The 12,538-nt window shown below is 42.7% G+C and overlaps 1 protein-coding gene across 1 annotated transcript; it reads left to right on the forward strand.

Moving 5' to 3' along the window:
- The first annotated feature begins 2,982 nt into the window (after nucleotides 1–2,982).
- On the forward strand, nucleotides 2,983–9,816 carry LOC118783548 (probable G-protein coupled receptor 149). The gene is made up of 4 exons (XM_036537474.1): nucleotides 2,983–4,365; nucleotides 4,981–5,152; nucleotides 5,490–5,938; nucleotides 8,913–9,816. The coding sequence occupies exons 1-4, from the start codon at nucleotides 3,385–3,387 to the stop codon at nucleotides 9,594–9,596; spliced, it is 2,286 nt and encodes a 761-aa protein (XP_036393367.1). The 5' UTR covers nucleotides 2,983–3,384; the 3' UTR covers nucleotides 9,597–9,816.
- The last annotated feature ends 2,722 nt before the right edge of the window (nucleotides 9,817–12,538 follow it).

Below are 12,538 nucleotides of genomic sequence, written 5' to 3' on the forward strand. Positions count from 1 at the left end.
TTGGATTGATACAGCAGGTCAGAAGCGATCAAAAACAACAATCCGACCCAGGAACGATTTGGCTGTGGTGAGATCTCTGCTGTGAATTTGCTCTTTATTTTCAAAGCTCTTGAAATGCAGATATGTGTTGCCCAATCCCTGAGTCCCGACTGGTCTCTACTGCTTGCAGGCACGTGTGTGTGCACAAGCATGTGTGCTCTCATGTGTTAGTGTGTGCGTGCAAACATGTGCATTTGTGTTACCGTATGTGAATGGGTGGTAGCGCATGTGTGTGATTGGATGCATGTGTGTGAGTACGCAAGTATGTGTGTCTGTGTTACTGTATGTGCATGTGTTTGTGTATATGTGCCAGTTTGTGTGTTTGTGTATGTGTATGTGCAGGATCAAGGTGCCCAGTACTCAGACAGGCAGGCTTATTCCATCAGCATCAATCAAATCTCTTGTTCTGGCTCTGATCTTGGAGGGACAATAGGTCTCCAGGAGCAAAGATAACTGAGAAACTGGATCTGAACGGCTTCATTTCCATTTCACACATAATCCTTTCATTTATCAGTTTCATGTTCTCTACTTTCTTTTGGATTCATCTCTCAAACCTGATTCATGCACATCTTCTAAATGTACATTTGTATGTGTGTGTGTGTGTGTTTGTACAGCTGTACAAATGTGTGTTTTTAGGTATGATTATTTTAGAGGAGTGTTATCTCAAAGACAAACTCTTGATTCCAGGTTGAGAAAGACAGAGGTTGAGAGAGACAGAGAGAGAGAGAGGGGAGGGGGAGGGAGAGAGGCACAGTGGAGATAAAACGATAAAATAACATCCCTAAATGCCTCAGACACCTCCACTGTGACAGCATGAGGAGCAACGCAGAATATGTAATGCAAACATGAAACAGAGGGAGGCATTGCGAGAGGGAGTTAGAGGGAGAGGGGCACAAAATCAATGACAAGCACCTTGTCTATATTTAAACAAACTTCCTCCAGGAGGACAAGATTATCGTGCTTTCATGTGGCATCAATCTGAGTATGAATGCAGATATTCTGCCATCAGAAGGCTGGGTTTGTCTCTTCTTTAAAGGCAGGGACCTCATTCTCACTGCACACCAGCTGTCTGGGCAGAATGGGCATCTGTCTCATTCTCATTCAAATGGCCACATTCTGACAGCTGTTAAAAGAAGATGAGCAATACTCCAGATCACATCTGAACAGTTAGAACTAAATTGCCATCTCTCTTTAACATAACTCAGACTGGATTGTTGCTGCCTCTAAATGAATTGCATCTCCCACACCCTGATTTCAAAGTGCATTTCAGACTTCTTTTCCCCTTTTTTAATGCCACTATATGGTACCCCCAGTAAAATTACAGTACCCAATAGTTTCTTTAGGATGATAGATTAGATTCTATTCTATTCTAGAATCTATTAGATAAATAGATTCAAGGTTAAATGGAACCACAGTCCCTCATGGTACACAGATTTATTGTTAACCTTAACATATTAATCAAAATAATTTTGATAGGTCTTTGTGATCCTCATGTAAGTGGACTTTCTAACTGTGGATGTCACCTCCGCAACACCCTGCACAAATGCACCATGCAAAACAGCTAGAACTACAATGAGGAAGGGCTGAGGCTACCAACAGATAAACTGAGCAACTTCATCAGGAGATAAAAAGGTACTTTTGTTAGTGGAGCCATGAGCCTGTAAATGAAGGACATCACCCCCACCCACCCCCTCAGTCCAGGCCTTGTGAAAATGGTCATATCTTACGTTATAAAATACTTGTGCAAGGATGGCAGGGACAAGGTCTTTCTTTTGTAGAAATGCATCCATCCATTTTACTGGTTGACCTTGGATGCAGAATACAAGACAGTCAAGGCACTGTCATCTGTCATGGCGCTTGAGTTGTACAGCTGTGCGAGCAGAAAGCAGTCTTATCTCTCTTCTCCAAACCAACTTGCCATTCTGCCCTGTCTGTCATGTGACACGCAGCTTCCAGTTGAACAATGCATTCTGGGTAAAGCTTTTGCGACTGCCCAAAGTGCTGATGCTTTCAAACCTATTTAGGGCAGAATAATTCAAAGATCAACTTTGTCGATTTCTTTTTCTTCCTTGTGAACTGATCAATTGTTCTTTCATTCGAATAACATGTTTACCACATATCAGTCAATCCTGCTTGTGTGCTGTAAGTACATTATTGTGTACATTGCATGACTGTTCACATCTGTGTTCAAAAGTTGAAATCACCTAAATTGGGAGGTATGAAACTGTGTCTGCTTTGTATAATCTGAAGATTATACAAAGCAAGCACTGAGATGTAAAATATGATGTTTATGGGTTGATATGTCACATTGATGGCACCATGGTTACCATGGGTTTCTATAACCCTCTCAGATCTCACATCTACAGTAGGCCCTGAATGGGAATATTTTGCAGATGACTGAACGGACTGTGCTGTTGTGTACAACTGCACTATCCTGTTTTAAAGAAAACAATATCTCCTTATGTGTTATGTGCAAGTCAGGCAAAACCAGTTAAATAAAAATATTCAAGATGGGGGCACTCAGCTGTTCCAGTGAAGAATCTGTGGAAAATAAATGGGTTACAAAATGCACAAGATGTGAAAAATGTGTTGTAGGTCTGCCCAGATTACAGCATGGTGTCTTTACATTAATCCAGTCAGGTATGATGCCCAAATAAGCATAATGTTTGACGTGAAAAATACTTTCTTTGAATCAGGTGCTTACGGTACATTCAGTTCCATTATCCACATGTCACGGTTTGCTTGTTCTGTTTCCTTATGAGTTCATTTGTTCAAATTGAACATTTAACACCCATATATTGAGGCTTACTGCATGTTTGCTGTCCTCTGTGATGATCTAGTGTGTTCTGGAAGTTCCACGGCACATTAGCATTCTCTGAAGGAAGTGGATGGGAGGAAACGTACTCCTCCCACTACAAACAGCACGGGAGACAGGGGGCAGGAGCGGCGCGCGAGCTCATTCATGCTACAGTATATCAATATGCTGCGAGAAGCGAGGCTGCGGGTTGGCACTAATGTACGCTCTATCACATACACACCCTCCCTCTCGCCTTAAAACAAGCGAATGATACGATCTACGCTTAGGAGACCAGCAGGAGACAAAAGATGGGACGTTCTGCTGAACATTAAACCGGACTGTCTGTTCCAGCGCCTTACTCGCGCGATGGGCTACCACGACATTCGGGGAGTAGCCTTTCTCTTTTTCTAATTGGCGGCTAGATTGTTGCAGGTGGTATTCTCTGCAGTTGGGAGCGGTGTGGGTTGGGAGTGAATCAAACTTTTAGTGGTAATATATTGTGAGGCAGAAGTCAGATAAAGGGTAAAAGGGCACGAAGGAAAACTTGAATGAAAATGCCGGCAACATACAGCTCGATTTCGCTCAACAAAACCAGTGTTTTTACGGAGAGCTACGAAAGAATGGATTCCTCTGAAGCAAAAGGGCAAATTAACTTGATTCTTTTTTGCCTGTGTCTTGCCATTGCCACTGTTACTTTAGTAGGAGGCATTTATTCGCTCCTGTCATTGTTAAAGATGCGGAGTAAGACCTCTCTGTCTCTCATCGTGGCTTCAATGTCCATAGACGACCTTATTAGCGTGATACCGCTATCCTTGTTCTTGCTTGTGCAGTGGGATAGAGACGACGCGGACAGGTCGAGCACACGGTGCACTTTGTCTGGACTTCTTTACATTTTTCAGGGGGTATCGAGCAATTTGAAAGCTTCCTTGATTGTAGCCTACACCTTTTACATCACCAAACGATTCGGAGCATTCCAGTCCGCCCGGCGGCCGCTGAGGGTGATGTGGGCTATAGCCGCGGTATGGATAGTTGCCTTGGCCGTCAGCATCCTGCCCGTGTGCGGGTGGGGATCTTTTTCTCCAACGTCTTTAGGTTGCTTCGCAGAGAGCACGAGTTCTTACGTTTTGCTCCTTTTTGTTTTATACTTGTTGTGCTTCTGTGGCTTGGTCGTCTTCTCAGTTCCTCTCACGTATCGCCTGCTTTGTTTCGGGGACCCTCAGAAGACTTTTTACCCCAACTATTTTGACATCGCGGGGGGAACTCATGCGGATGGATCAGCCCCTCTGTGTGAAATGCCATCTTTTTCTCGGGATAGCCTAGAGAAAAGTTTTGGGACTTACAGCGAAATTAATTCGGATCCCTCTGGCTTGAATAACAAAGTGGAGATATACACTTGCTCGACTCCGGCTATTCATAATCGTCAGGCTGATACTCCCCAAAGCTACAGGAACTCACCGGTGTTTTTCGCACAGAAGCGTTTCTCATTGATCGTGGCCATGGTCCGAGTCGTTCTGTGGATGCCAATGATGGTGAGTAAAGATGATCGATGATTATGATGAGGAGAAATGTAAACATTCCTCGTGCTCTGATTCTTTAATAGCTTCTGATATTGTTCTGGCATGCTGGAATCAATCAGATTCTCACCGCTCATATTCAGATGGCCCAAGCACTGAACCAAATTAATTTGCATCTATGTAAAGCTGATGCATTGAACTTTGCAATCTTGTGGTTAGTATGTGAATCAATTAATGATAATTAATTATTTTCTTTAAGATAAGTACCGTTTACATATATCTTACGTAATCATGCATTTAACGCAGATGGTAAACATGGAATTAATGAAAGAGCCCCTTGCTTTGTTTCTTTTGGATTTCTAATTTCCGCGAAATATGTGATAGATTATGCCCATTTATTGAACAAAAACACGCACCTGCAGACACGAGAGGAAATTCGACAGTGAACGTTGGGACAGTAAGATTGCATTCTCGCGTTTCGAAAAGGACTTTAAAGGTGTATTTAACATTTCATTAAATTAACTCAGTCTGGCGATGCACCAAGTCTCTCACTCCAGTTATACCCCCAACAGTTATGGTCATGGATCGCTTTTTGTAATCCTGATGTCTTGTGATCTATCTCATTCTCAGATACAGATCTTTCTGAGTCACACCGTCCACATGAGGAGCTCGTCCCTCGAGACCCTGTGCTTTTTCCTGACCTCGCTCTCTGCTGCGGTCACGCCGGTATTCCTGCTGTCCGAACATTTCATTCACCTCCCGTGCGGCTGCTTCATCAATTGCCGCCGCGAGCCCTCCACGGGTAAGCGCGTTGTGATTGTGGAGAAATGCATCTGGACAGTGAAAGTAAAAAAAAATCAAGATTTTGCACAGGTGTTCAAATGCACGGGTGTTCACAAGTTGTAATTGTTTATGTAGGCCAACATACAATTATTTGAGTTGAAAATGTATATTGTTTGTCGAGAATACGCCCTCCATTCATGTAAAAACAACTGCATTGTGCATTCAGGTACATTTTGGTTCAGGTACATTGGTTCTCAGTAGACAATTTGGTAATTTATTTATGTGTGAATGTAAATATTGAGTGAAGAGTTTCAGAGTTATCAAAAACCCAACTCGTATGTTTGCTCTCTTCGCAGCGAAAAAAAGAGGTTTTGAATTCAATCTGTCCTTCCAGCAAGGGTATGGATTTTACAAAATTTCTCAGGGGAAGACTCCCGCTGTCGAGAAACCGCCTTACCACAATCTTTTCAACTGCGATTCCACGGAGAGCAAAGAGGGCGGTCAGGTCCCGAGCCTTGCCAATCTTGAGTTCAGGACCACGGCCTCCGAGGACAGCTCCCTGCACAGGGATCTCCTCGGAGCTATCACATGCGAGGCACGGGCAGACAGCCTTGCTAACAGCCACGACGAACAGGGCGTCTTCTGCAGCGGTTCGCCCCCCGTGTCCGCCCGGGAGGACCATAATCTAGATACCTCTTCGGTATTTGAGGGCCCAGAGCGAAGACTGTCCCACGAGGAGTGCCGCAACATCGAGCTCACTGACTGGGAGTGGTGTCGGAGTAAATCGGAAAGGACTCCACGACAGGTAGAGACACCGGTCCTTCACTCCTGGCACCTAGCCATGACCAAGAACAATTCCATAAGCATTATATAAAACCTGTTGTGCAACGTTTACTCTTATGCTGCAGTCCTAACAGTGTGTTAATTGATAAGCAAACATACAGGTAAATTAAAATGTTAGCACAATGCAGTGTATGTAATATATAATTCAATTCATAAAGTATTTTATTTCTTGTTTGTTAGCGTCAGTGCTAAATACTTTGGTCATAAAGATAGGAAATGGGACCACAGATAGGACAGATTTTCCATCACCGTGCCCTGTGCGCACTATGGTCAGAGGAAATGATCCATTGTTGCTCACTGCCTGCAGGGGTTATGCAATGCATCTGTCTAATCCTCATGCGCTCCTGTCTGTCGTCATCAAGAGGGTTTTCTTTCTGAACTGAGGAGCACAAATTGCAGAGGTTATAGTCATCTCTGAGTGACCTGCTACAGCAGCACAGCCATTTAAAGCCATATCAGCGCAAATGTACATTGCACAAAAGCACAATGTACAAAAGCAATAGAGGAATAACAATATTTTAATGGTGGACACTGCTTGTGTCTTTGGGGTCCTCTTTTGGGGTACTTTTAAATAGTAAGATTCACAATGTAATTCAACAACAACCAAGGTACTCTGTGTAAAAATAGAATTATAGGAACCCATTCTAAATTAAATCCTAAAACTTCACTTATCATACAGTATTTGACTTTTGCTGTATTACACATTTTGCTGTATTACACATTGATACTATGTGCTGACTTCAGAGTGGTTGATGTTTGGGGATGGAAAATGAAACTCTCAATATCAAAAACAAGCTTTGCATATCCAGCAGGAGATGAATTGAAATGATGTAGCTTGCCTCAATTTTACATGCAAGTACATTTTACATAAAGTACAGGCATGACAGTTACAGAAATAGCATGGAAAATAACCCCCTTCTGTACACACACAGATTACTTGTGTTTCATGCCCTTTAAAACTTCCCAGTAGCCGATGTGTGTTAAAGACCCTAACAGATTTTTTTCCAAATTCACATGGAAAAAACCACCAAACACTCGTTATCAAAATGGCCATTTGCATGCTGTTAAGCCTGTCATTGTTATTATTCTTGAAATTGAAAATAGTGCATGGTCCACACAATCCAGGGTGTTTCTGATTAGAAAAATGATTTGCACATGATGGAAGATTCTTATTGAAGGGTCCTTTGTTGCTTCAAAAAAGCCTGAGGATGATCCCGTGACGGCCATCTCCACACGCGTGCGATTGCGTTTCCTGTGACCAATTTCCCAGCGTGGAGAGGGAAGGGCAAGGATTTACCCTGAACCTGTTCACCAGCCTTCTGGAGAAGAGATGGAGAAGGAGGCAGCACAGTTTTGTCTTTTGTTAGTGGCAAACCCAGGAAACAGAGCAGGGCAGGGATTAGGGCGCTTGACTAGAGGCAGTGTGAAGTGAGATCCTGCGGAGCACCCTGCTCTTGTATATTGGGGATAGACCTCCTTTTGAATTACAGCACCAGCGCTGTCTGAAGTGGCAGCCAGTGAGCTGCAAATGGAGCAGCAGATGACATTTATTCGATAATTATACTGATTATGTTTTAGATTGTTTTGCCTGATTAGAAAGCATGCCAATTTGAATAAGGATCATAAATTAACAGCTGATTCCATTTTGCTTTATCAGCTCTGCTTTATCTATCGGCTCTGCCTTTATGAGCATCACATAAATCATTTTAGTTACCAAAAAAAGTTATGAAAAATTGGTATGATGGAAATTGTAATGCTATCACATCAGACACAATTAAGTAAAAATTAATCAGGTGCTGATAGCTTATACTCACAGTTTGTTAACCAGAAAACCATGTTCCTGACCATGATCAGTTTTAGGCTAAGTTCTCCGCCTTGCATAGCTGTTGCTCATCCTCTCACCCTGATACCCTGTGGTTCTCGGTAAGCAAATTAAGTTGTGTAGGTGGCACAATGCATGAGGGTGTCTTTACTCAGTTTTGTTTATACACTCAGTCAGCTGCAAGAAAGCTGTTATCAGTCCGGACTCATGTCCTTCAGATGTTCGGTGACCCTGACGAAGACAAAGGGGAAAAAAAGTGTTTCTCTCTTGCGCCTGTGGCTTGGCACCATAATGTTTCCTGTGGGTGACTGAAGGGCGCTTTAAAGACCCAGCTCTAAACGCCATTTCCATGGCAGCTGACGAGTTGTGTGAATTATTTAAATCGATTGACACAGTGTTTTCAGCACAGCTTGATGGAAGGCAAGGCAGATTATTGACATCTCACTTCTTCATTTCTTCCTATGAATGCAAAACGGAGTTCATTATCCACGGAACGAGTCAGATATAATCAAATCACAACATCTAAATAATTCATCCTCTTCCGTCACTTGCGACAAGTATGTTTCTCCCCAATCCATCTAATGCATATTTTATATGAATAAAATTTTTATATGGATTTCTTTTGTTATTCACATTTGCTTTAATACAGAACATTTCCACATATATTGAAAACATAACATATTTGACATGCGCTGTGTTTCAGTGAATTAATCATGAGTCTCCTCATTATATATTAAATTATTTCCTATGCAATTATTAGAAGTTAGTGGACCTATTCATTACTGCATGTCTCAGACAACTGATTTGGTGGTACTCTTTACTGCACAAGTCCTATTTCTAACAGGACTGAAGTACTATTTCCAGCACATTGTACATGCACTGCTGGTCCCTCATTTATCAAGCAATGCTGTATGGGACATCTACTTTTGTACTGTAGCCGTTCTATGAAAATATGTATATCTACATATTTTTTTAAAGTATATGAAATCAATTTTTAGCTCTGTTTAGATGGTAGTTGATACATTGATTTTTTTTAGACTAGCTGTATGTGCCTTTGGACTGAAACTAACTGTATGGTCTAATGTTTGTGGTTATGTTTGTTGTTCCAATACAGCGGTCCAGTGGAGGTTTGGCAATCCCACTGTGCGCGTTCCAGGGCACTGTGTCTCTCCACGCCCCCACAGGGAAGACTCTGTCCCTTTCCACATATGAGGTGAGCAGCGATGGCCTGAAGATATCCCCAAATGGCAAGAAAGTGGAGGTGTACCGCTCCAAGTCAGTGGGGCATGAACCGAGAGCGGAAGAGCCACCCAGCGCTGTGGGCGGTGACACCAATGTGAAGATTCACCTGGAGGTGCTGGAGATCTGTGACAACGAGGAGGCCATGGACAGCGTCTCCATCATTTCCAACATCAGCCAGTCCTCTACGCACGCTCGCTCGCCCTCGCTGCGCTACTCCCGGCGGGAGAATCGCTTCGTGTCCTGCGACCTGGGGGAAACGGCCTCCTACTCACTCCTCATCCCCACCAGCAACCCTGACTCTGACATCAACATACATATCCCAGACACTGTGGAGGCCCACCGCCAGAACAGCAGGCGGCAGCACCAGGAGAGGTCGGGCTACCGGGAGGAGATCCAGCTGCTGAATGAGGCCTATAGGAAGCAGGAAGGAGACCCAGACAACTGTGGGTCAGAGGGGGAGCACCAGACACCAGGAGAGCTGAGGGTTAGAGGGAGAGCATCAGACATCAGGAGAACTGAGAGTCAGCTGGAGAGCACCAGACACCAGGAGAACTGAGGGTCCGCAGGAGAGCATCAGACACCAGAAGAGCTGGGGGTCAGCGGGAGAGCAGCAGACACCAGGAGAGCTGAGGGTCCGCAGGAGAGCTCCAGACACCAGGAGAGCTGAGGATCAGAGGGAGAGCAGCAGACATCAGGAAAACTGAGGGCACCAGGACTGAAGTGCAGTCCAGATTACTACAGTCCAGAGCATTGGAGATACTGGACAGCCCCCCATCCTACCACCCCCCCCCCCCCCCCCCCCCCACACACACACACACACACACACACACACGCACACACATACATACACTTACATACTCCTACCTTACACTATTTCCATTGAGAAAGAAGGAAAAGGGGCAATAGAGAAGGAGAGATTGTGGAGAAAATCAAGGGTGTATAGAAAAAAAAGCAATTTAGTAGTCGTAATTAGGCCTGCACCACACAGCAATTTTATCTAAATAATCAAATGGAATGTAGATGGCAAATGGACATACAAGGTTTATCACTGATTAGAAATATTACTCAGATGTGGTCTTTCATTTACAGCCACCCAGTGACTCATCACAGTGACAAGTAGTGTGTCTGAGTCATCGCGTGCGTCTGTGTGTGCGTGCACGCGCATGCATAAGTGTGCATGAGATGAAGTGGGCTGAAGTTAGGTGTACGAGGGGGATCTGACAGATACCTCACTCATTCCGGACATGAAAATGATTTCTGTGTGATTGTCTGTTTTGCTTCCTGTCATGTGATGCAGCGGGCATCTCCAGGAAGTTCTTGCATAAAGTAACTCCCAGTGTGTTTGTGTGGCTCAGATTTGGGTGTGGGTGGTTGTTTAGATATACATTTCCCCCATTGTGTGACTTATATTTGTTTATGAAAATCTACTGCTCATGAACATGGGAGCATATGAAATTGATTTCTGCTTCATCTGCAATCCAGAAATGTGACTTACATGAGTAACAATGTAATAATGTGGATTTTTATTGTTGGTGGGGACAAAAATTAATGCTAATTAAAGACCCTCTTCTTTTTCGTTTCACTCGACCACATTTGTAAGTGTGACGTACGTCCATCTGGTACATTTAATAAGTGCATAATTTAGCTCAGTAATTTAATATTCAAAGAAGATTTAATACAGTAATAAATATTCACCAAACTGAATATGACTTAAAATGGAATTCTGTTCCTTTTAAAACTGTTTTTTTTTTTCAGGAAGCTAAAAACTACAGCCTCACACAGACACACGCACTTAGACAAGGTCACTTCTTTGTGCCTTTTAGCAGAGAAATCGCTTTGACTGTTCTCTGCGTCAGAGTTTTTGGTTCTTTGTAAGAATGTGCCCAATCAATATTTCCAGATAATACCTCTCAGCATGGCTAAATATATTTATTTTCACAATGCTGCAAAAAAAAAAACCAAGATGGGTTTCAATAGATTAGTTCACCACAAGATGTAATATGTTTTCAAAGTGTTTTGACAATTTAAATCTCTTTTGTTATGCAAAGACCTTGTCATATTAGAAAGGGATTTCTTTTCATTCAGGCATGATGTAAAGGCCATTTGTCACAAAGGATGAAAAGATTTCGGTCCTCGTGGATTGAGTTCAACCTTTGGTCAACCCAGGCCTTCAGTTCAGTGAATTTCTTTCAGCCAATCTAACTGTCACTCCTATGGAATTATTATTTGTTCTAAAGAAAGTTCATCTTAAGCCACATCTCCATTCTCTTGTCCTCTTGGCGGGAGCACCTCTGTTCAAAACACTGTATACAGGCCCGGCACTATGGGGGTGCTTAGGGGTGCATTGCACCCCGGACAAATCTCAGTGCACCCCCAGTTGTCTCCTTATATCCCGATGTCTACATAGTATTTATGACTTTTTGTGCACCCCTGTGGATTGCAGTTTCATCCCTCTGTATTTTCTCCTAACACTGAGCCTGACTGTATACCTAACTGGTTTTATCTGGTGGTTTTATTGCCTTAATGGCAGTATGGTTAAGAAGCTCAGCTTGTTAATCAAAAGGCTGCAGGTTCATTTCCCAGGTTGGGCACTGTTGTTGTACCCCTGACCATGGTAGAGGTATTTAACACAAATTGCTTCAGTATATACACAGCTCTTTAAATGGACACTTTGTGAAAATGTAAGCTATGTACGTTGCCCCAAATAGGGGTGTCTGCTGAGCAAATAAATCATGTAAATTCTAATGTTCTGTTTTTAGTGGTCTGTACAAACAGGCAATTCAGGAGACCAGGTCATTGGGTGATGAGGTCTTTTTACAGGTTAGATCAATGTCTCAACCCTGGCCCTGTGTACGCAGGACTTGATTCCAGTCCAACTCTCATCTCAGAACAGTGATCAACTTAGAATACTGATCTTTATTTGAAATATGAATTCTATGTGAAATGTGCACTTGGATGTATGTTTCTGCTTTTATAAAGATGAAGTGAAATTATTAAACATTTTAAATGAATAAAGTTAGGGAAGCTGTTTCAGTTGAATTGTATTAGTTGCTCAATTGTTAAATCTAGGCCAGTCTATTTTACTATCTGTTATACTCTGTTATACTGTATTACTGGTTTGTTTAAGGGGGTGAAATAAATACCTTGACTAACATCTTTCTTAAATCAGAGAGACAAATGATAAACAGACAAGTGATATTAAATAAAGATCAGTATTCAATTTACAGCTCAATCAAACCAAATCAACTGCAGGTAAAAAAAAGAAAGCCTCCTAGGCTAGGGTTGTGAAACACTGCATTTGAAGTTTAAACAACACAGTGTCCTGGTCCAAAAGCATCATCTTTCAGTTTGGTTTGCTCAATCACTGTATGTGCGTCATGTAACCATCACTGTAGAGATCCTCCGTACAACTGTGGTGTAAAGACTAGTGAACTGAACTTGCAATTAGATGGCTACATGTTCAGATCCTGACTAATTCAATTCTGCTGTTGTGTCTGC

This window comes from Megalops cyprinoides, chromosome 9, assembly GCF_013368585.1.
Source record: "Megalops cyprinoides isolate fMegCyp1 chromosome 9, fMegCyp1.pri, whole genome shotgun sequence".
NCBI classification, from domain to species: domain Eukaryota; kingdom Metazoa; phylum Chordata; class Actinopteri; order Elopiformes; family Megalopidae; genus Megalops; species Megalops cyprinoides.